Source organism: Pezoporus wallicus, unplaced genomic scaffold (assembly GCF_028554395.1).
Source record: "Pezoporus wallicus isolate ANWC-B61680 ecotype Strahan unplaced genomic scaffold, APGP_CSIRO_Pwel_v1 contig_7722, whole genome shotgun sequence".
Taxonomy (NCBI): domain Eukaryota; kingdom Metazoa; phylum Chordata; class Aves; order Psittaciformes; family Psittacidae; genus Pezoporus; species Pezoporus wallicus.
In genome coordinates, this window is record NW_026635420.1 from 1,425,914 (window position 1) to 1,449,294 (window position 23,381).

The window sequence follows — 23,381 nt, forward strand, 5'->3', positions numbered from 1 at the left end:
TGTCATTTCAATAAACAATCACATTTCAATTCAAATTTTCTTTTTTTTTTTTTTAGATACTTCCATTCATCCAGAATATTGCATTTACCCCCAGCTGGTCTGCCAATCTGTCCACAAATGAACTGGCCAGGTAGTGATTTTACCATGTAATAACATCATTATCCCTAAAAATCTCAGTCTATGCTGTTATTATGGAGAATCAAACATTTATACAGAAACTGCTTTTTGTGAATTAAACTTTACAGCCTGTTCATCTGAGTGAAAATAATGCACCTAAATCCTTTTATGCACCTAATGCATAAAATGCATAAATGCACCTAAGTCCTCTTCTTTTATGGTGCTCAATGAAAGTGGCTCCATAGTGGTGTAGGTGTCCCTGTGGTCCTAAGTCCATGACTGAGTCATTCACTTGTTAATCAGTAATATTGAATAATCACAAAAGTTCTCCCCGTCATTTGTATAAAGCACAAAGGGTGTATAAGACTTACAAGGAACCAACAGTCACTTTAGTAACTGTTAAGCATAAGAAGGCTCAATCATAAATTCAAAATATGTACTTTGATCCAATATTAAAGTATTAATACTCCCTTGTGATTATGCTCTGAGATTAGAATATATTAGTTCTCAACCACAAAGTAACACCTAGTATATTTTGTGGTATCAAAGATAGGGATAGTCTCTTAAGGAGATAGTTATCTCAATGTACTTCTTTAATATCAAAGTAATTCATATGATATTCTGCACATCTTGCACATTTGCAAGATTTTTCTTTTCTGTAGAGAACTGATTCCTCTATAATCAAATAATTCTGTAAATAAAACCTAAAGAATCTTGAGGCTATTTTTTGAGTTTCTTGGCTCTAAATACCTCAGTTTTAACTTTCATTTGATTTCTATGTGCCTGAAGTAGGTTAAAAAAGCTTGTACTTCTTACTGTATGTTCTTAAAAAAAGTCAGGGGGAAGAGGAGTTAACTGAGCTAACGCTACAGACTGGCCCTCTGTGCCAGAAAGGCCTACACATGCTCAGAGTCTGTAACAGATTAGACGGGATTAGTCTGTTATCTTTCTAATATGTACACACCGGTGTTTGCCTTCACAGTTTAGATGGCCTCACAAGAAAATTCTTCAGTTTTCCGAGCTGGTGAAGCAAACTCAGTGGCTTGGGCTGGGTCTGATTCTCCATATTCCCAAATTCCGGCTGTACCAGCCAGCTGCCAAGCTATTGGCATGCTGAGTGGGGTCATTCCTCTCACGGCTGTAGCTACAGAAAGCACAGCAGATACTCCATAAAATTCCAGAGCAAAGAGCTATTTCTTATTTGCAGAAGATGGTGAGACTCTTCCATTCACACTAGACTGGAAAAGCGTCATTTATACTTCAGCTGTTACTATTTCCATATACGCAGAACAGTATTCCCGGTGAAGGACAATCCTGCTGAGCATGTGGAACCAAATCCTGTGAAGAGCTAGGATGACCAACACTGCTTTCTATAGCTTCCCCGTGAATAAATTCCTGTCACAGAACCATGACAGGAGCCTGGGTTCACCCTCAAGCATTTAGAAATGCAACTGAGGTAGGCCACAAAAAACTGAATGCAGTTTGCAGTTGAGCTCTGGAAACCCACCATTCAATGTGCTGCTTGGTTTAACCCCAGATAGCAACTAAGCCCCACACAGTCACTCATTCACCTTCCCTCACGAGATGTGGGAGAGATTAGGAAGGGTGAAAATGAGGGTGAAAATGAGAAAACCCATGGGTTGAGATAAAGACAGTTTAATAGGTAAAGCAAAAGCTGCACATGTCAGCAAAGCAAATCAAGGAATTAATTCACCACTTCCCATCGGCAGGAAGGTGTTCAGCCATCCCCAGGAAAGCTGGGCTCTCTCGCACATTACAGTGACTGAGGAAGACAGACAGTGTAACTTTGAATGACCCCTCTTCCTTCTTCCCCCAGCTTTATCTGCTGAGCATGATGTCATAAGGTAAGGAATATTCCTTTGGTCAGTTGGGGTCAGCTGTCCTGGCTGTGTACCCTCTCATCTTCTTGTGTACCCCCAGACTACTCATTGGTGTGAGAAGCAGAAAAGGCCTTGACTCTATGTGAGCATTGCTCAGCAATAGCTAAAACATCTTTGTATTATCAACACTGTTTTCAATGTTGATAATTCAAAGCAGAGCCCAATGCCAGCTACTATGAAGAAAATTAACTTCATCCCAGCCAGAACCAGCACATGCTAATCATCCATGGCTAACCAGTTCTCACCAGTTAATCAAAAGTCAGAACTACGTTGGAAATGGGCAAGACAAAAACATGCTTTCTTTTGGCTTATGGACACAAGTCATTAATAAGTTTAAGCCACTAAAGTCTGAATTTCACAGAAAAAAAACTTCCCAAACCATACTGAGGTCAATGTCAGCAGCAATGCACCTGCAAATTGCCAGTGCAAATGAAGAGATGAAAAGGGGGCTATATAATTCCACTACAGCCAGGCTTGGTTAAACACAAGGGCAGGTTCAAGAACTCAGGTCAGGGATGGAGAGAAAAGGCACATAATGCCAGGGTGGTAAAAAAAGTTAATTAGACCCAAGAATGCTACCCTGTCTGCACAGCTACGAGTAAGGTTACTGGACGCAGCTTTCCTGTCATGACTAACAGTGGACTGTGACGGAGCTCAAAGCGGAGAAAAAACAGAGTGTTTTCCATAAGGTAGGTAACTGCTACAACAGACTGCTCTTTCACACTTTCCAGGGCTTCTCCCCAGGAGACTAAACCTGTCATCTGTTCTAAGGAGGAAAGATGCCATAACATTTTAATTCCCTGGCCCTGCTTGATAAATGCATAGACTGTGGAAGCAGCTTTGGTTGATCACTGCTAGGTGATACATGAACTATCCTTTCAGTGAGTGGGGGCCTCGATTTTTTTTGTTGTTGCAGGCTTCCTCCTTTTCACTGCTTGTCTATTGTTCGAATCATAACCTTTCAGAGGAAGAGATTATTACTGTAAGCATATAAAACAGTCTGACAAACCTCAGAGGGCAATACAAGAGCTCCAAGGTAATGCAGCACAGTAATAACTAAGAAATGCAAAAAACTGTAATGAATTCATCAACAGTGTCATGTTGTAAAATATCAACCCATTTTTCTGGATTGGATGCAGAGGCACACAGAGATTAGACATTTATCTGCTCTACAATGAAACAGAAATACACAGTGGAGTTGGGGATGGGTTCAAAAATCTTTCTGTAGCTGAAGAGCTCACCTTTACTTTGGCAGAAACCTAGTCTTTTGAAAAATTACCACTAACTGAAGGCTAAATCTAGACAAACTTTCATAATGAAATACCTCACTGTGTACTCCAAGTATTTCTAATCTCCCTTAGGAAATAACTACTGACTTGGGCACACTCTTCTTCTTTCAGTCCGTGTTAATGTGTTTCTCAATTTTCACCAAAGATTGATGTCTCAGGAAATGCTAGTTCCAGAAACTACTCTTCTTCACACTTAATGCATGCTCGGGAATGCATGCCTGTGTTCACCTGACAGCTGTCTTATCTGAAGAGGTCTCAAATTCTGTTGCTTCTGCTGGGATGGATTTGCCAGCAGGACTCCACGTAGCAGAAATCAATCGTCATTTTTCCACACCCAGGACTAATATATTATTTACATAGGACGCAAATTGTAGCAGCATGTTTGAAGATCCGCAGGATCACCTCTATGCAAGCATTAGGAGGCACTGCTCAACAACTTTTCTACCGCAGGAGCAGGTAAAGGGAGTTTTCAGGCTGCAGGTGAAATGCTCGTTCCAGCGCCCGACTTGTATTCCGACTTTCCGATTATGGAAAGGCAGCCCTGAAATGGAAATCGCAAATCCGGAATTGCCTCTTGGGTGTGCGCGCCGCTGCCGCAGCTACGTGCTGCGCTGAAAATACCGGCCAGCGCCTGGGAGCCCAGCCAGCGCGCCTAGCCCGCTGCATCCCCTCCGCGGGACGACACGGCCCCCCGGCGGCGGGAGGGGCCCCCACAAGGCCCCCCCCCCCTTCTCAACGGCGTGGGTGGGGGGACCCAACCCAAGGGCTTGGCTCCCCGCCGGCAGCCTGATTGTTCTCGAGTGCCGCGGCCGCTACCGGCGCCCCCCGCGGAGGAGGCTGGAGACCCCCGCCCCGATCCGCCCTACTCGGCTGGGGTCAACTCTCCAGGTCACTGCCGACACCCCGGGCACCGAGCGGGAGAAGCCTTCTGCTCTCACCCCACCTTGCCAGGGCCGGGATAACGAGCCCCCCCACTTCCCGCACCTCCTGCGACCCCCCCTGCCGCTCCCCCTCTAGCCCAGCGGCGGACGCGCTTCCCTCTGTGCAGGGATAAGGGCAGGGCGGGCTTGCTCCTGCCTCTAACTTCCCCTAAGTTAACTCGGGTTTCCCCCTCTCTGCGGGGTCTGTCTGGGCTCTCGCTCCTCCAGGAGGGCGGGAGGGAGGGAAAAGGCGTGTCTTGCCTGCGCTGCCGCTGCCGCCGCCGCTGCTGGAGGCAGATCGGAGATATAAAAGACCTGGCCAGGCGCCGGGGGTGCCTCCAGTCAGTGCGGACTCTCACGCCGCAGAGAGCGGGGCGCAGCGGAGCGCGCAGGGCGGCGGCGGCGGCGGGGGGCAGCAGCGCAGGCGGAGGCAGCGTGGGGCTCGCCGTGGGCAACCCCAATGCGTGGACTATCCGCTGCTGCGTTATGCTGGAGCTACAGTTCCGCTGAAGGGAGTTTGGGCACTGCCGGCTGGGCTGGACTGCAGCGCTGCTGTTCCTTATGAAGAAGGCACAAGTAAGTGAGGCCGGGGGGCGAGGGGCTGCCAGGGGGCAACGGCAGGACCGACCTGCAGAGCACGGCTGGACCGCCAGTCCCCGGCGGATGAAGGTCCGCCGCTCACAGGGGCGCTGCTGGAGCGGAGAGCGGTGCGCGGGTCGGGCAGCCTCCGGGCGAGGAGTGCGCACCCGTGTCCGTGGGGGTGTCCGTGGGGGTGTCCGCGGGGAGCCGGAAGGTGAGGGGCGCCGGGGATGGCGACCGCTGCCCTTGGTGAGTGGTTTGGGAAAGCGGGGTGGGAAGAAAAGATACCGCCCGTCTTGCCGTCGTCGCCCGTGGAAAAGTTGCAGGAAGCGGCCTGATCGGCGGCTGAGCCGTGGGAGATCTGAGAAGGCGCTTGGAAAAATTGCCTTAATAAATCAGTGGTCTGTGTTACACTGACAAGCTGAGCGCGAAAACGGGCAATAATCGGAGGCGGCGGTGGCGCGGCTGCTGCCGTGCGCGGGGCTCCATCCGAACCGCTCCGTCTTGCGGAGCCGAGCCGGTGTGGCGGGCAGCTCCACATACCGCCCCGTGCCCTCCCGCACCCGCTGCCAAGAGCCGCTCTGCACCGTGGCGGACGTCGCTGCCGCTATTTCTCCAAGTTCTGTAGAAATATAGAACAGTGGTTGAACTGTGAATTGTTTTCTTGAAAGGATGGATGGGGACAGACGTGAGTGGAAAAGTCACCTTGTAACAATACACAGCACAGGGAAACTCCAAGAAGTTAAAGGCTTGACTTTGCGGGGTGCCGCCACCCTCCATCCTGGCTGACCTAGGGACTCGGTGCCAGACTGAGCTCTGAGAATTAGCAGTGCAGCGGGTGCTGTGCTGGGGGTTTTGCCTTCACCTCCACTTCTTGGTCAGGAAGGAGATACTACCTGCTTTTATCTATTTCTTGGCAGCTGCTGGGTCCCCTGCAGGCCTGCAGCCTGTAGGCACTTCAGCATACAGTCATTGGAAAAATCACAATATATATATATCAATTTTTTAAATGGAGAAGACCTTACTGAAGTCTTTGGGGCAGTTAAACAGTTTTTCAAGATGTGACAGGAATTATAAATATTTGCTTTCTGAAATATCCAAATTTCAGCTGGCCCAAGCACTGGAGAATGTACCATGGTTAAGAAGTTATAACTTGGAGACTTAATTTTTGTGATGCTGAGGTACAGTTAAATGATCAGCTCCGAATTCTAGCAGCATATATCCATTGCTGTTACTTATTCCCTATAGATGACTCAAGATGCCTTACACTGCAGAGCTGTTGTTTTAGGCCTTATATACAAACTTGGTCAAATATGCTGAGTACATTATGAGATTGGAATGGTCTCTTAAAGTGTAAGAGACATATTTATGTGTGCTTAGGTATATGCGTTCATTTAATACTGGAGCGGACAGTAACAAAGTCACAGGATGTTATTCTAGCCCATGGAAGCATATACATAGGGCTCGCTCCCCAGAGAAGAAAAAACTGTTCAGCAAACAAATGATGATATATGAATGCAAGCAGTCAAGCGTTTTATTTCACATGTTCTGTAAACTTCTAAAGCCAACAGAGTACTTTTGCAAATTCAGAACCAAGCAGGAGCAATCTCTCTTTCCCTGTAAACTGGGAAAGACAGGCAGTCTTGGCATTCAGGACCATATGTCTTGACTCAGGCGCTCACAAGCTGTATGTAGCCTGTGGAACAGCTTCTTGTCATGGTGGTAAAGCATCTGTCAGCCTTCAAGCAGTTACGCTTCCTGCTTCCTGGAGGCAGTGACAAGACTCCTAGCTCTCCAAAGGATCGTTTCCTATATTTTAAGGATTAGCAAACAAATGTGATACCAGACAATTAGTCATTCCAAGGGGTTCAGAGCAGGAGATACTTCAAGAACGCCTTTCCACTAAAGCCACAAAGACCCTTGTGCAAAGAGAGAGCAAGTGAAGTGGATACATGAAGGAGGACACTCAGCACATTAAAAGCACATTTTAACCTATATGCTTTTCCTGTGGCTACTTTTGCTGTTGTTTAGACTGGTAAGTGGCATAGTGAAAAGGACTGGGGAGCCAGGAAAGAAGTTTCCATTTGTTATAATAAAATATTCTGCCATAGTAGAGAAAGTGAGAACCACTTGGTAGAACCTGGATAGTACTTCAAATAAATCAGGGATTTTGATATTTGTGGTAATGTTACATAGGGATAATATATAACTAGTGCAGCTGAAGGAGTAGCTGAGTCATACGTCAGCGCAACGCAAGTGCTGAAAGACAAGTCATGCTGAACGCCAGGCTCCAGGTTGGTCAGTTTATTTAAATCAGCCCTAACCTGAGAAACCACAGGAACTGCAGAAGCATGTTTCCCAGCAGTGTCAGCCCCAGAAGGATGGTTTCTGAAACTAAACAGTTTGATAAATATATAACCCCTTGTTCTGAGCATACCAACACCTCCTGGATTTTTTATATTTTTTTAAGTAATAATGCCTTTAAAAATCTGATTAAGCATTTGGGATCCAGTCATACAAATCCTTCTTCAATGGGACTATTTCCATGAATTAATCTTATTGAAGGATTACTTGTACGAGAGGATTTGCAGGCTTATATACTTAGTAATTAAAACTATTATCAGAAGTGAGTTTATGCTCATTTGCATGCATGCTAGTATTTTACAAGTAAAATATCACTGATGTGATATTTTGAATAAAACAGAATGAGTGGTGCTAGTGTGATACAATCTTGCAATAATATGGTAGATTTATGATTTGCTTTTTCTTTGTACGATTTGAAGGCAGTCTAAATAGGATTAAGTTACTAAGAAATATGCTGCAAGGAGGAGTCACCCATGGCGCTAGCTCAAGGCTGCTAATGGTAAGGTATCACAAATACTTGGTTCAGCAGTGGATTAGATGCACAACCTCTTAGAAACCTCAGTATTAGAAGTGTCTTAGATCTCAGCTTGGCTTTTTACCTCTGAACATGTGCATTATTAATGGTAGTTAAATGACCTTAGGTTGTTCTATCCGTGGTATGTTTGTGTCACTGAAGTGGGAGACTGTAGAAATAACTATGGAATAGTACCTGGAAGAAGAATTAGTACACAAGATGCCTCCTCCAGTTCTCGTATCAGCAGGCTAAATCAGAAGAGCAAAGCAGGTATCTGATACCTTTGTGCGAGCTTGCAGAGTGACTGTTATAGGTGAAATAGTGAGCTCTGATCTCCCATCTTCCTTGCTCATTTTGCGAAAAAATGAACACTAGCTGCTCTAAGACATTTGGCGCTCACGGTAGGTATAGATCTGCTACTTACCAGAGAGAAAAAGAGAACTTGCTGGAGCCAGAAAGATGTGCTGTTCACATTGAGCAGTGGACTAAGGTCTCTTTTCTTCTTTCCCCTGGTTTTGACCCTGCTTAGGGGAGGGGAGGACAGTTTGTGAGTACTGCAGCTGGAAAGAACATCCTGGAGTAAAGTGTCATATGGAGAATAAGCAGAAGGTGACCTGGAAGGATTAAGGGTGGGGGGAGTGTTTTGTAAGGCTTGTTTATGATCTTTTAGTTTTATTTTCTTGGCATGCTTGTATTGTGCTCCTGTAGGTCTTTATTTCTGTGAACTATGCAGCACTTGGCTTTGTAGTTTAAACTGAGGCAGCTAACCCAGTCTGCTTCTGACCCAGTTCTGCCATCACACTGAAATCTAGTTTCTCCCTTTGTACTCTGCATGTCAGTCGTTCAGGTGCAGTTCTGCAAGCTGGCAGTGCCATTCTCCAAGTTTTGTTATGTGACTTAATGGTATGCTGGCTCATGTTATCGCCATATTGTACGAAAGTTAAGAGTTGGCAAGATGCAGCCCTTGGCTTAGGGTGGGCAATGCTCAGTATGCAGTATGTAAACACAACACCCATTTATTTGAAGCAAGGCAGGAAAAATCTCCCTACGCAATTCCATTTGAGCGGTGTGGGAGCTGACAGATGAAAACGAAAGCATTTGTTCGCACTGGTCTTTGGTATGCCAAACCTGAGGTTAGCCAGCCTTTTAACTGGATTTGCAGTGTCCAAATCCACTTGGGTTTGTTTGTTTTGTTGTTCTTTTACCCTGTGCACTTGCAGAAAAGGGAAATGGACAAATGCAAGGTGAGTGGAGAGGGGTAGCGCTCCTCTTTATTCTTGTGGGTTGGCCCATGTTTACATTGCGTACTGAGTCATACGTAAACCTGCAAAAAAGTTGTTCGTAAATATTACTGATGCCGAAATAACTGATGGTGGGAAGCATGTAAAATACCAGTTTCATTGCTGGATGGTTATAGTTATTGGCAAATGTAAATAGTATCAGACATTTATTAGTATGAGAATGAAAATGTGTTACAATTAAACATAGAAAACAAAAATATTTTTTTTATTTGATTAAAGCTGGTACCATGCATATATCTGAAGTCTGTGAAAGTAGATACACTAATGGACACGTTATTTCTACTGTATGTCTAAATAAAAGCCAATTTAGGAGTTCAGATTAATGAACACTTGGGATCATAGTAATGTCAGCAGTAAATTATTGTCTAATTTCCTGTTGTTATCTGATAGCCACCAGGTGAATGGTTGCTGTTTCTTGTTTTAAATGTTTTAAATTATACAAGGTAGATGGATGCGATAACCATTTTAAATCCAATTAGGAATTTCTACTTTATACATATTTTTGTGTTTTCATGGCTGCATGGAGCACACGTAAGTAAGAATGCATGGTGAAAATAGCGTCAGATCTAAGAGGTATCTGCAGGTATTGCCTCAAGGAGGCCCTTGTGGAACTCCCTGCTTTGCAGCCATGCCATGCTTTGGAACACACTGTTCTGCAGAAAGTGGGTAAGTAAGTCAGTCGTGAGCTTCCAGCCGTTCATCAGCCCTTGAAGCGACACTAGAAGTGAGACCAGTTGGTGCAGGCTTGGGGGTGTGAGTGCAGGTTTCCCCCTGGCAAGGCCATTAGCTGACCACTGCTTGACAGTTGTCAATGCTCCTGGAAGGATCTCTCAAGCAAGTCTGCCTTCTAGCCCCAAACCTTCACTGCTGTGAAAGAGCACTTGTAAGCATGCAGGAACTGTAGTATTTGTTTGTTATTCTTTTTCTTCATTTTTGCTGCAAAACGTACTGGATCAGGTTCAGGAATGATCCTCAAGATCATATTAGCCTCAAGAGCTACCTCTTCTCCCATTTGGCACCTGTATAGCTGCCATTCAAATGATATCTCTTAATGTCTCAGTGAAGAGTTACTAGGAGTCAGGCTAGGTATCTCACTTGTGCATCTTCACTGGCTTGTCTCCAGTTTTGGGCAGCAGAGCTGGGAGGTCAGAGGGGTGTGTGCTGGCAGCATTGGACTCGGGGCAGAGGTGGGCTGCACCCTTCCGCTCAGACTGATGTTCAGCAAAGCCTTGTTTAGATTGGGCTGTCGCAAACGGATGAGTGTATGGTCTACAAAGATTACCTCTGGGTTGGTGAACAGCCTTGTTTCAATCCAGAGAAAAAGGCTAACCCAAAAGAATTCACCTTAGCATACTCACTGGAGTGGGACTATCTGTCTAATCTGTCTTGTTGATACTGTTCTGTTGAAGGTTTATTTGTTTAACCTTGAGGGTGGCTGACACATGAACTAGGAAGGGGGGGGGGGGAGGGGGGGAATTGTATTTCAGGCCACAAATCCAAATTCACAGATTGCAAATCATGCCAGCCTCTGAACCTGCATTCAGAAAGATTTAGGTATCTGCAAAACAATCTGAAAACATTGGTCTGCCAGTCCTATCTGTGTGGTTTGGCCAGGCCTACATGACAGAGCCTGGCTTCAATGCAATCATGTTAACAGTCTCAGTGACAATAAACCCTCATCCAGTGTCTTATTCATCTGGCCTTTCATTTGTTCTTCTGTCGTCAGCTCCAGGGACATCAGTTCAGTGACAGTTAAGGCCAAAGATTAGTCCAGTTAGCTCAACCATTTCTTCTTTAGGTGTACCATAAGAAGTTTTTAGAAGCACCCTATATACAGCTTTGGAGATACGTTAAGTATATGCAATCTATTTATAGTATAATAAGGCCTACATTCTACATTTGCTTTGGCTGGCATCTCTCTACTTGATGTAGGCAGGATCACTTGTGCTGATAGCCTTCCAGTATCTTTCCTCCCAAGTACATGACATGATTTTAATTTTTACCTTGCAACTACAGAAGTTGGGAAGGAATCCAAATGTCTCACCCCATTGAACCAGTGCCCACATACATACAGGGGAGCACACACCATGCAAAACCAGCTGTATATATCTGGTATTCTCTAAGTGCATGCAGGCATATGTTTGTGCACAAACTTACATGCAGAGAAGTTTCTAAGCGTGGTGTGCAAACCGTGGCACAACTGACTTACCAGAATGTCCAGTTTCAGCCTAGAATAACACATGCACAGAAATATGTGCCAGGGGTGTGTATTTCCTTTACAGTAGCAACATAAGCTGTGGGTGAATTCACACCGTGCTTTATCGTCAAAGAAGTAAGGCAGAGGATAGCACAATAGAACCTTCTTGGAAATAAAGGCTTACCTGAGTCCTATACAGGATAATCTTAAACCATTCTTGTTGAGTGGATCTATAGGTTTTTCTTTGTGCATTTTTGTTCTTTATGTGTAACTCAGAACTCAGTGACAGGTAGAGTTAATTTCTCCTTAATAGTGCTCAATTATGTTTTTGAAATGAGTTTTATGATGCTATGTGATACGTATATGCATTTTATATAAATTTGGAAGTATGAGGAAAAAAAAATGCAGATTTTTCCTTGCTACCTTGTGGTTGCTTGGTAGCAGTTAAGTATTTAGTAAAGTAAATGTCTTCTATTTATGTTTGTAGTATGATACATCATTGCTAGATGGATTTTTCGGTCTGTCTAGTAACACGTGACCTCTAATTACTTTTAGAAGAAAATTATTCGGGCAATATAAGTCAGACTAAAACTAAATTGTGCATGTCCTGACAATCTGTTTCTGCTTAGAATGGAAAATGAACTTTGTGCAAATCATGCAACTCTCTATAAGAGTTGCTCCTGGACAGAAGAATGAACTTACTTATGTCTAAGCAGATACTGAAAACGTGGAGTAATACACTGATGTGCAAGGTTCATTATGCTAAAGTGTGATTGTTTTGAACAGTGTCTGTTAATGTGGAGATTTTTAAGTGTGTAAGAAAGTTTCTTCCTCCATTTCATGTTGATCAAAAAAAAGTCCTGCTTATGCAGATTTCATAATTGTGTAAAAAATGGGGGTAGGATACCAAGGTGCTGACTTTTGTGGTCTATCTGAAGTAATGGACTGATGTAAAGAGTCAGGCATGATGCATTTAAATTAATAATATGCTGCATATATGCAAAACAATTCACTACATGAAAAGTCAAGTGCTTAGAAATTTGGGGAAGTTGAAATTTAAACATGCTAATGGTTTATTGTAAAGAATTGTAAGTTCCAGCCCTCTAATTTCCAGCCTCCATTTGCTCATTATTAAGCGAACTCAGCAAAATTTGTCTTTTGAATTAAATGGCAAGCAGACAATATTATGCATTATGTCTTTAAACTGATATAGATCTAAATGTCAGCTCTTCCTGAGATTTGTTTTTCTTTTACTGCTATGAAGCATGCAGGAATAGGAACATTAGTCAGCCAAATGAATTTAGGAAGCTTGTATAACTGCTTGGCACCCTCTTTCATTCAGATTAAAAAATATGTTCCTGAATAAACAGAGCTTTTTGGTGGTTATTTTAAAAGGAGGAGAAAAGAAGTATCTTCAGTGTTCATAATTGCTATCCTTTTCAAATTACTGTGATTCTGCAGTGTGTGGACTACGTTTCTATTCTAATAACAAAACCTATCAGTACTGTATTTAACATGAGTTAAAATGGTTCTGATGGGTATTGCTTTATTTTCAGGGAAATAAGAACCTTATTTATAAATTGTGAGTTTAAATGCTGTCACTGAAGCTGCTTTGATCTGTATTATGATCTCTGGCAAATAATGTACCCTAGATTTGCCATGCAGTCTCCAAATCCACATCCTTTAAAAATTCTGGCTATAACCATAGTCTGTTCCAAACTATTTAGATAAATTTATTCAGTAATTGTTCCTTTAATAGCATAATGCTATGTGAAAGCCCTTTTATTGAGGCTACTAAAATCAGTGAAAATCTTGCTATTTTTAAAAATTGAACTACATTCTCAAGATGGGAGGTGTTCATAAACTCGATCAGTTTTCTTCTGCTGCAAATACAGGTGGTCATCATTCAAGTTTCTCTCTCCTCTCCCCTTTCAGACACAAAATGGCCCTCATTTCTGTGTGCATCTTTCCTGGCTGTGTTTAAGTCAGCATCCTCACCTCTGATAATAAAACTTCAGCACTTTTAGCATCCTAAATGCTCAGGGTGTCTCTGTCACCATCCTGTTTCCTTCCACACAGTCTAAGCTTCATCTCTGGTAAATGTTTTCTAGATTATTTGTAGTAGTCTGTCCAGTGGGCGTTTTTATTTCCCATTATCTTCTTGAGACCCACTTCAAATACTAATCCTTTGAATAACCTGGGTTTAGTGTGCTTTATCTCATACGTAGAAACTAACCATCTCATGGTTAGAATGAATCTACTGTTCCTGTGGAATATGTTATTTATATGATGACACTCATTAGTTATTATCACAGTTTCAAAGTGCCCTCTGGAGTATTTGTCTGCTCTTTCTATAGGCAAAATACCCTTTCTTCTGTAGTGTCATTAATTTTCTTAATATATTAGGAAAATCATTGTGCTTCTTTTCCCCCTTTTTTTTATTTTTTAAGGGTCAGATACTTATTGAGACTTAATGAAACCCTTTTAGAATTAACTGTTATTGCCTTTTCCCCTATCTCTCAGCTTTTTTACCTAAGGTAGAAGTACCTGATTAGGTGTTTTCATTTGCCCTTTAAAAAAATCTGGCCTGAAATGTTTTGTAAATCAACTGGAGTGAATTTCCTGTCTTTCTTCTCTTTCTCCTCAGCAAATTTAAAAAAGATTCTTCTCACACACAGGTTTTAGTGATCAAGTAGACATTTGCCACTAATAGTCAGATTGCCTACAATACTTTTGGTTATTTACCACTGTAACAGAATGTTGTTGACACAAATGGTTTGAGACATATGTGAAGTTAATCTGATATTAGCCTACTGGTTTATTCCTATTGAAACAAGTTCCTCTTGCTTTGCATCCAAGAGCATTATTTCAGTTACTGTTGAATTTGTGCCTGTTTAAAGTGCTAATTGTCAAACTATGATGTGCTTTTTGGCTTTATTGTCATAGATTCTTCTTAACATACATATTCCATTACTTATTTCAGAGTAAATGGCACAATTCCTACAAAACTGGGAAGAATTTTTCTCCTGTACAAGTATTACTTAAGTAAACTTGGAAGAAACTGCATCACTTATGAAAATACCAAACTAGTCTTACTGGAATTTTAGAGAGTAGGCATTGAGAAGTATACACTCTGAGGGGATGTGCACTATTCTTCTTAATGATGGGTTATATTTTCTGTGAGATTCATTACAGAAGCCAAACAAATATTATGATAGGCCAGACAACTTAATGTCTTCTTTAAGTGCAATTATAGAAAACTTTTGAGAACTAGGTGTAAAAATAATCAAAGAAATCATACTATATTATGTCAGTATTTCTGTGAGTTTATCAGTACATCTGAAACAAGGATGCTACTGAACACGTACCAGAATAGTTTCACTACAGACAACTGAAGTTCTTTAATTCACATGAGTACTTTTGACCAGATGTAAATTTCTACAGGATGTAAATACAGTTTACAGCCGTAATTTTTATAAGTAACCCTTGTGAAAATTATCAGTTTGAGGAAAAAAGGATTTGGGGACTAAAAGCAAAGTGTAGGAATGAATCTAATTTGTAACATGGCAAAAACCTAAGAGGTAATGTTCTCTAATTGTCAGCAACCTCATATAGTTCAATCTGGTGAGAGAGTTCACAGACTGATGACAACATGTGCAAGCTACATAAATTACTCAGGTTAATTGAAACTAAAGGAGATTCTGAGGAACTTTGTAAAGGTTTAGAGAAGATAGGAGAACAGATGGCATGATGGCAAGCAGAGTTCATTGTGTTGAAGAGCAAGGGGGATGCATTTTGGAAGGAATGTTTTGAACTAATTGTATCTGCATTAATAACAAGTTTTAATTATATAAATATAATTATATAATTATATATAAATTATATACATATAAATTATATAATTATGTAAAACTACTTACAAGCTGGTTTTTAATGTTCTTATAGCAATACTTGGTCAAGAAAAATGGATGAAAAATCTCTGTATTTTACTTGCAGTAAAACAAATCAACATACTCGGATGCAGTAGGAGCAGAAAGACAAATGTAAAAGGGGGATGCTTTTATGATGGTAATAATTAGCCATCTTGAAAAAAAACTTCTGATTACCCTATTGGAAAAAAGAATGTAAGAGAAAAAGTGGTCCTAAAATAGGCAAAAGCATTGTATGGAAACAATGTGCATATGAAGGAGGGCTGAAAGCTGAGGGCAAGAAATTACTAAGTGATAGGCAAGAATTAGTCTAGAGAGCAATTACTGGACATTACTGATATTTCTTGGTACAAAAGTGAAGAAATATTTAACACAGTTGAAGTCAGAAGGTGCTAAAACAGGCAATGCTACCTTCACACACAATTACAAGTCTGGAAAGGTTTTTGACACTAGATATAATATTACTTCAGTTGCAGCTTGATATATGTTAGAGTGAGTCCAAGAGGTCATTTCCATCAAAAACAGTAGTCCTAGTCTTCTCATCCTTGCACATCTCTTCTCCTCCACTCCTTCCTTAGGGATTAGTTTTCTGTCTCTGAGTTGAATTAGCTAAGTCACTGTGAATTTACTGATTTGCTGAGGGGTCGGGTGAATGTCAGAAGGAAGGAAACTACAGAGAAGGAGATGTTGAGAGCCCTCTCTCAGCAGCAGGGAGCTGTTAGATTGCTTCAGACCATCTCATTAACCTTGACTGAAGGAAAAAGGATTATACACTTAAGTAGGTAAAAAGCCATCGTTACTTTAGTGTACACTCTGAGCACGAAAGGTTGTTTATCTTCTACTTCATGCAAGATATCTTCCCCTAGACAATACATTCTGTAAGTGTGAATGAACAGGTTTCTTCACTTTTCTGTGGCCACCAGACTGATCATGTGATGATCTGACACTTCTTATTTTCCAAATCTTCATTGCCTTAATTGCACAAGTCAGATTTGGCCTAATTATAAACTTAGTTTCATATACAACCATCTGCCAAAATTACCATCTGTAACAATTCAGCCTTTACTTTTGAGAAAGGGAAAGCACTTTGAAATATATTGTAGCTGAGCTCAATTACATGTGAGAGTAATGACAGTTGAAACGTTTATGAAAGATCTTTCTTTGAAGATGTATGAATGGTTAGAACTCATAAAATTTTATGCAATGTTGACACATTGCATGGCTCTAGCCATAGAAAGACAGCAGAGTTTCCATGGACCATGCCTAAAAGATATTCTCATACAGGACTTCAGTATCAACAGGAAAAGGCATTTAAAAGTATGTCTTCCCCTTGGAGGGGTGCATTGGAATTCAAAATATACTTGAGTTTCTGATGCAGTAATGCAGTCACTGGCTTTTTATGTTACAGGAAGCATTTTGATCTACCCCAGCCCATTTTTGCCATCTTCAACTTACATTGTCCTGGAACAACCTTATACATTGCTTCAAATTCCCAAAATGACCATTCTGGCAATTTGTGTTCTTTAAAAAAGAAAAAAAAATGCATACATCTCAGGAAAATAATTTCAGGAAGAACTTTTAAAATTAACAATGGCATGATATATTTTAGTAAATCTTGAAAAAAAAATTGATGTTCATTTTCTGTGTTTATCGATGTGAAGCTGGAATGGTAATAATCACTAAGGTATTTTTTGATGACGGAAATGTTTTCATTTTAGAACAAAAACTTGAAAAAATATAGTTGATTTTTCCATGCTAATATACGAATTTGAGACAAGGCATAATGTATTTGGAATTCCACCTTGCAAAGGTAAATGGCTTATTGGCTGCCCAGTGCTTACGTTGTCTTGCAAGCATTCTTAAATGATTTGAAGATTAGTTGCTAATTTGATATGTCGTTTACCTGATTTGTCTGCAGTCCCACAAGCTGTAACTTCAAGGCATTTGAGATTAATCTCATCCATTAGCCTATCACTTTAGGCAAATATTATTTTCACAAAAAAATATAGATCCATTCTTACTGTACTTGTATTCCAATAAGAGTGTGAATGTAAGACTGTAATTCTTTCACAGGTCATTACTTTAAACCTAAATTGTTCACTCTGGTTTTGAGCATGTATAGGAAAGCATATGATTCCAATTATGTAGGAGATAAAATAATGTCTAAGAGCTTAGAGCATTTTTGGAAGTAAAATTATTTACTGCTAGCTTTCATAAATAAATATGAGAAAACTGAGTTTAAATCAGGATCTGGAAAAAGTTGTGGGTTTTTTTCCAGTCAGAAAATGGATTTCAATCTGGTTTTGCTTTACTCTGTGTTATTTGGAAACAGCTGAGATGAACTTGCATGATTTTCACACGTTTGTTTGTGCACCATTAAAATGTACAGTTCAGCTTGTCAGGTACAGTGAGAAGAAATACAAAATCAAGATCTACTGAAATCTTGAAAGTTAATAGGTTTAAATAGGTTTAGAGAGAACATAAACCTAGTAATATTGTTTCTGATGGGCTCATTGAAACTTCATTTGGTTATTGACAAATGTGCAGTCATACCTCGAAGTGTTTAAATGGTAAGGTTTAAACTTACACATTTCCCAGGGAAATATCCCAACAGACCTTTTGGTTATCGAACTGCTGTATCAAGAAATGCTATGTAAACGAACAAAGAACAATAGGAATTTTACTGTGACAAGTAAGTTCAATATGCTGAAAGTCCTCAAGGTTTTTTCTGCATCTTCTGATAAAGGAAGATGAAATCTTAGCACCAAAGCCAGCAGATGCAGATTTCATTTTACACTTTTGTTGGTTTTTTTTAGTATGCTGGCTTTTAAATGGCTTGTCTGTAGGTGCTTTTGATCATTTCCCCTGAAAAACTGTCTTCGAGAAACCTCCTGGAGTTTTTGTGAAAATTGACTACAGATTATTGTTAAAATGTCTGCAGTGGCTGTTATGAGACCAGAAGCTGACTTCATTGCCTAACAACATGTGTTTTGTTGGAAACAGAACATGATGTAGAAAGGGTTATGTATTTGTTTTAAAACTCGAACAACTTCTAACAAACGAGGTGCTGTTACGTTATATTTTCCCCTGAATATTCACTTATGGCACATGCTAGGTCTTCTGTTGACTTTAGTATAGTGTTTTGTATACAAGATGCTTGTGAAACACTGCATTAAATCTGTAAATCCACATTTCTAAATCATGAATACAATACAGGCACATCATTAATAGACATTATGTCCAATGTAGTAAATTTCTCAATGAAATGACAGTGAGAAGGAGCAGAAACTCAAGCTTCATGACCTGGCTCTCTTCCTGCAGCCAAGTTGTGTAATGGCACTCTTGCATCCTACAGTAGAGCAGTGTGTGAAGAATACTTTTGATCTTTATTACGTGCCTCAAGGTAATAATGTAGATTTAGGTTAGTGCCAGAGGCTTGGCTAAATACCTCATTGGTTTGGGTTTTTTTAATCCCTCTCCTGTTTTTGGCTGGGATAGAGTTAATTTTCTTCTTATAGCTGGTTTAGTGTTTTTGATTTAGTATCAGAATAATTTTGATAACTCACTGTTTTTTTAATTGTTGCTAAATAGTATTTATACCAAGTGAAGGATTTTTCAGCTCCTCATGCACTGCCAGTGAGAAGGTTGGAGGGGCGCAAGAATTCAACAGGGGACACAGCCAGGACAGAGGACCCCAGCTGACCAAAGGGATATTCCACACCAAATAATGTCACAGTCAATATATACACTTGGAGGAAGGCTGGCCAGGGGAAGCTGCTGCTTGGGAACTGGCTGAGCATCAGTTAACAAGTGGTGAGCAATTGCATTGTGCATCACTTGTTCTGTATATTCTAATTCTTTTATTATCATTATCTCCCTTTTCTGTTCCATTAAACTGTCTTTATGTAAACCCAGTAGTTCTCTCACTTTTACCTTTCTGATTCTCTCCTCCATGTCACAGGGGGCAGTGAGTGAGCGAGTGAGTGAGCAGCTGTGTGGGGCTTCCTTACCAGCTGGGTACACCACAAAACTTTTCAAGATGCAAAATCACATTCCTCACCAACATTGTACAAGAGAAAAGTACATGTTACATCACAATTTGAAATGTTATCAACTAAGGTTTTGGGGATCAAAGTGAAAACTTCTCATTTCTGGTGCACTGAAATTTCTTGTTCCAAGCCTTTTAAGTTAATGTGGGTGCTGCTGTCTGGAGTATATCCAGAGAAGCCAGTTTTTGTGTGAGTAAATTTGGAATACCTTTTGTGTCAGCTGTTACTTATCAATGGGAGAAACTACTTTGACTAATGAAGAATGATCCCTTTTAAAGGTTGCATGACATAATGTTGATTTTAAGTTTTTTGCTCCTCTTCATTTCAGAAGCAACCACCTGGCTGTATACTGCATCCATTGTAATAGCTCCAACAATGCTCAGTAAGAGGTAGGGTAATCCTCTATTTGCATTTGCTGGAGAGCAGAGCCTGTGTGAAACTAAAGTACTATAGAGAGTAAATAAATAGGATTTGTACTCTGAGAAGAGGTAAGAGAAAGCGAATGCTTTGCTTATTTCCCGTGAGGTTTTGGGTTTTTTTTGTTGTTTTTGTGTCATGAAGCACTGGAAGTCAGATGGACTTTTTAATTAGTGTAGCAAAAGACTCAAATAGTAGTGTTGGTCTCCATAAATACACGAAAAGTACTGCCACAAAGATGGCAGTACAACTACACAAGCAAAGGAGCAGTGTTGCCATGAGAACACATTGATATAAATTGCTGTCATTACACTTAAACTGGACAGTACAAGATGGCTTTTAACCATCAGAACAGGGAAGATCTGGAACAATTTCTGAAGGTTCATCTCCAATACTGTGTTTAATTTTGGGCCCCTCACTACAAGACATGAAATGTGTCCAAAGAAGACAAACGAAGCTGGTGAAGGGTCTGGAGCACAAGTCTTATGAGGAGTGGCTGAGGGAACTGGGGTTATTTAGCCTGGAGAAAAGAGAGGTCAGGGTGTCCTCACTGTTGTCTACCACTACCTGAAAGGAGGCTGTAGTAAGATCAGTGTAGGTCTCTTCTCCCAAGTAGCAAATGGCCTCAAGTTGTGCCAGAGGAGGTTTAGGTTTGATATTAGGATAAAATTCTTCACCAGAAGGGTTGTCAAGCATTGAGAGAGGCTGCCCAGGGAGGTGGTTGAGTAATCATCCCTGGAGGTATTTAAAAGACATGTACACTTACGGACATGGTTTAGGAGTGGATTTGGCAGTACTAGGTTTACGGTTGGAATTCACGATCTTGAAGGCCTTTTCCAGTCTAAACAATTCGATGACACTGTGATGTTATTCCCTTCACTCCCACTTATTCCCTCCACTTCTGCTTTACTCCTCCAGTCTTTGTTTTTATCCAGTTCCATTACAAATCTAAGTTGTTTGTGGCATCAAAGGAGTGGAATATAAAAGAACTCTTATCTGGAGCCTACCTATCCCAGGAGTTAACCACAATGACTTTGAAAACTGATATCTGCTGTGGAATGGGGCAGATAATGTCAGTCAAGAGATTTATGCTCCAGGAAAATCATTTGTTTGGTTTTTTTTATTGCCTGTTGATGAGGACTGGCTAAATCCATCCCTGTATGTTGGAATTCAGGTTACCGATATCATTTGCCTTATTAGTAGATCATGCCAGAGCTTTTCTGGGTGGACTGCAGATTACCACATTTGCTTGATGTTGGTCATGAGATCTTCACAATGGCAGAGGGACTGAGGAAAGCTGATGGAGCTCAATCCCATGATCTTTTTGTCATGGTGCCCACCACATTACTTACGTAACCTCAGTTTCTCACCTTATCCTGAGTGCTCTTGCAGACAGACCATCAATGTATCTGTAAAAAGTCAGGAAGTTAATAGTCTCACTAATCTCACGATACATAGTACATACTGATGTGAATAAATACCATCCTTCAGCACTGTCAAAGCTTATACTGGTGCTGACGTATCCAAGAGATCCAAACGGTGTTCTTTAATTACATGTAAGCTTGTAATTGCAAGGATTACAATTAAGTTAGGTGGATGAAACACGCTTAATATTGACTATACTGGCATCTAGTTTTAGTCTGTGTTCTGCAATTATACTTCTGTAAATGAGGTGTCTCATATCAAGCCAGTCAGTGAAATTAGGTCTGAATTTATGCCCCTATGAAGATACAGGGCCTATCAGGGATGTTATCAAAGACATTCAGACTTCAGAAATGGAACAGGGTCTTTATAAGGACATGTCTTTGGTTTAAGACCAAGTTGACCAGTCTGTGATTCATATTTCAAAAATCATCCTCTGCTTATACAAGAAAGTATAAAAGGATTGGAAAGAAGAAAATGAAAGAAAAAAATGCCTAAAAACTTTTAATTTTGTATCAGAATATTTTTCCTGATGTTCTCTTCCCATAGGTTCAACCATGAACTGAAAAATCTTCAGATTTATAATATAGTTTAATTTCTAGAAAAGTTCATGTGCATGAAAGAGTAAGAGTACACTTAATCTGTTTTATTTCATACTAAAATGAAATACTAGGGAAGACAGAGACGTTTTCATCATGTACTTGAGTTTCATCGTATCCCAGGTATCAAAACAGCTGATATTTTCACTGTTTGTGGTTTATATAATTTTTTTTTTTATTTCAGCATTGTAACAGTTCTCCCAGCCCAAATTCCATGTACGTTTTAGTGGATGGTTAGAAATAAAAATCCATTATGGAATTTCTGTAACAACTCTTATTCCATTTCCTGTACTGGTGTTTGAACGTCTAAGATTAAAAAGGGTGACAATGCATACATTTCCATTATAATTCAAAAGAATATTCAACATAGTAGATTTTTTTTTTAGCACAGACTTGGCAAACAAGCAAGACACCTGAAATAGATCTTTAAAAACAATCTTTAATTAAATATTTTGTGTAAGAAAATGTCTTCCCTGAGGAAATCAGATCATCCACCTCCATACAGTGTGAGAATCTTGTCCTCCCTGCCAAGATAATCTTGTATCTTACTTTGCCTTCCCATTTCAATTACTTAAAATTACTTTGGATTTATGCAAGAAAACTCTTTTGTAATTTCCCAGGAGCAAAGAGAAAAAAAAAACAAAAATGTTTGGAGTTTGAGGGAGGTTTTGTTGAGTCAACTGAAGTTTGGTGTTCTGCTTTTTTCGATTTTGATTGCGTAGGGATTCTGGATCTCAGTGTCTCTGCTAACGAAACAAGTAAATATTGGTCTTCATCACTTTAAAGTGGGATAGAAAAATATCATGGAATGGTTTGGGTTGGAAAGTACCTTAAGATCATCTGGTTCCAACCCCTCTGACATGGGAAGAGTCTCCTCACTCTGGACCAGGTTGCTCAAAGCCCTGTCCAACCTGTCCTTGAACACTGCCAGGATTGGAGCATTCACAAATTTTTAGGGCAACCCATTCCAGTGCTTCACCACCTTTACAGTAAAGAACTTCCTTCTTATATCTAAACTGAACTCCACCTGTTTAAGTTTAAACATATTGGCCCTTGTCCTATTCACTGGAGTCCCTAATAAAGAGACCCTCTCCGGCACCCTTGTAGGCCCCCTTCAGATACTGGAAGGCTGCTGTCAGGTCTCCACATAGCCTTCTCCAGGCTGAACCCCAACTTTCTCAGCCTATCTTCATATGGGAGTGGGAGGTGCTTCAGACCCTGATCATCCTCATGGCCCTCCTCTGGACTTGTTCCAACAGTTCCATGTCCATTTTATGTTGAGGACATCAGAACTGCACACAGTGCTCCAAGTGAGGTCTCATGAGAGCAGAGTAGAGGGGCAGGATCATCTCCTTTGACCTGCTGGTCACGCTCCTTCTGATGCAGCCCAGGATACGGTTGGCTTTCTGAGCTGCGATTGCACACTGAAGCCAGCTCATGTTCATTTTCTCACCAACCAACACCCCCAAGTCCTTCTCCTCAGGGCTGCTCTGAATCTCTTCTCTGCCCAACCTGTAGCTGTGCCTGGGATTGCTCCGGCCCAGGTGTAGGACCTTGCATTTTTCATGGTTAAACTTCATAAAGCTGACATCAGCCCACCTCACAAGCGTGTCAAGGTCCCTCTGGATGGCATTCCTTCCCTCCAGTGTATCAACCGAACCACACAGCTTGGTGTCATGGGCAAACTTGCTGAGGGCGCACTCAATCCCACAGTCCGTGTCACCAACAAAGATGTTGAACAAGACCTGTCCCAACACTGATCCCTGAGGGACTCCACTCGTTA

General features: G+C 41.0%; 1 protein-coding gene across 2 annotated transcripts in view; it reads left to right on the top strand.

Moving 5' to 3' along the window:
* The first annotated feature begins 4,432 nt into the window (after nt 1-4,432).
* Nucleotides 4,433-23,381, top strand: part of KITLG (KIT ligand) — a 55,851-nt gene continuing 36,902 nt past the window's right edge. The window contains exon 1 of one of the 2 annotated variants that reach the window (XM_057423846.1): nt 4,433-4,803. In XM_057423846.1, the coding sequence (XP_057279829.1) occupies nt 4,789-4,803 (15 nt within the window). In that variant the 5' untranslated portion in view covers nt 4,433-4,788. The remainder of the gene's footprint in view (nt 4,804-23,381) is intronic. The other variant, XM_057423836.1, reaches the window with a different exon arrangement.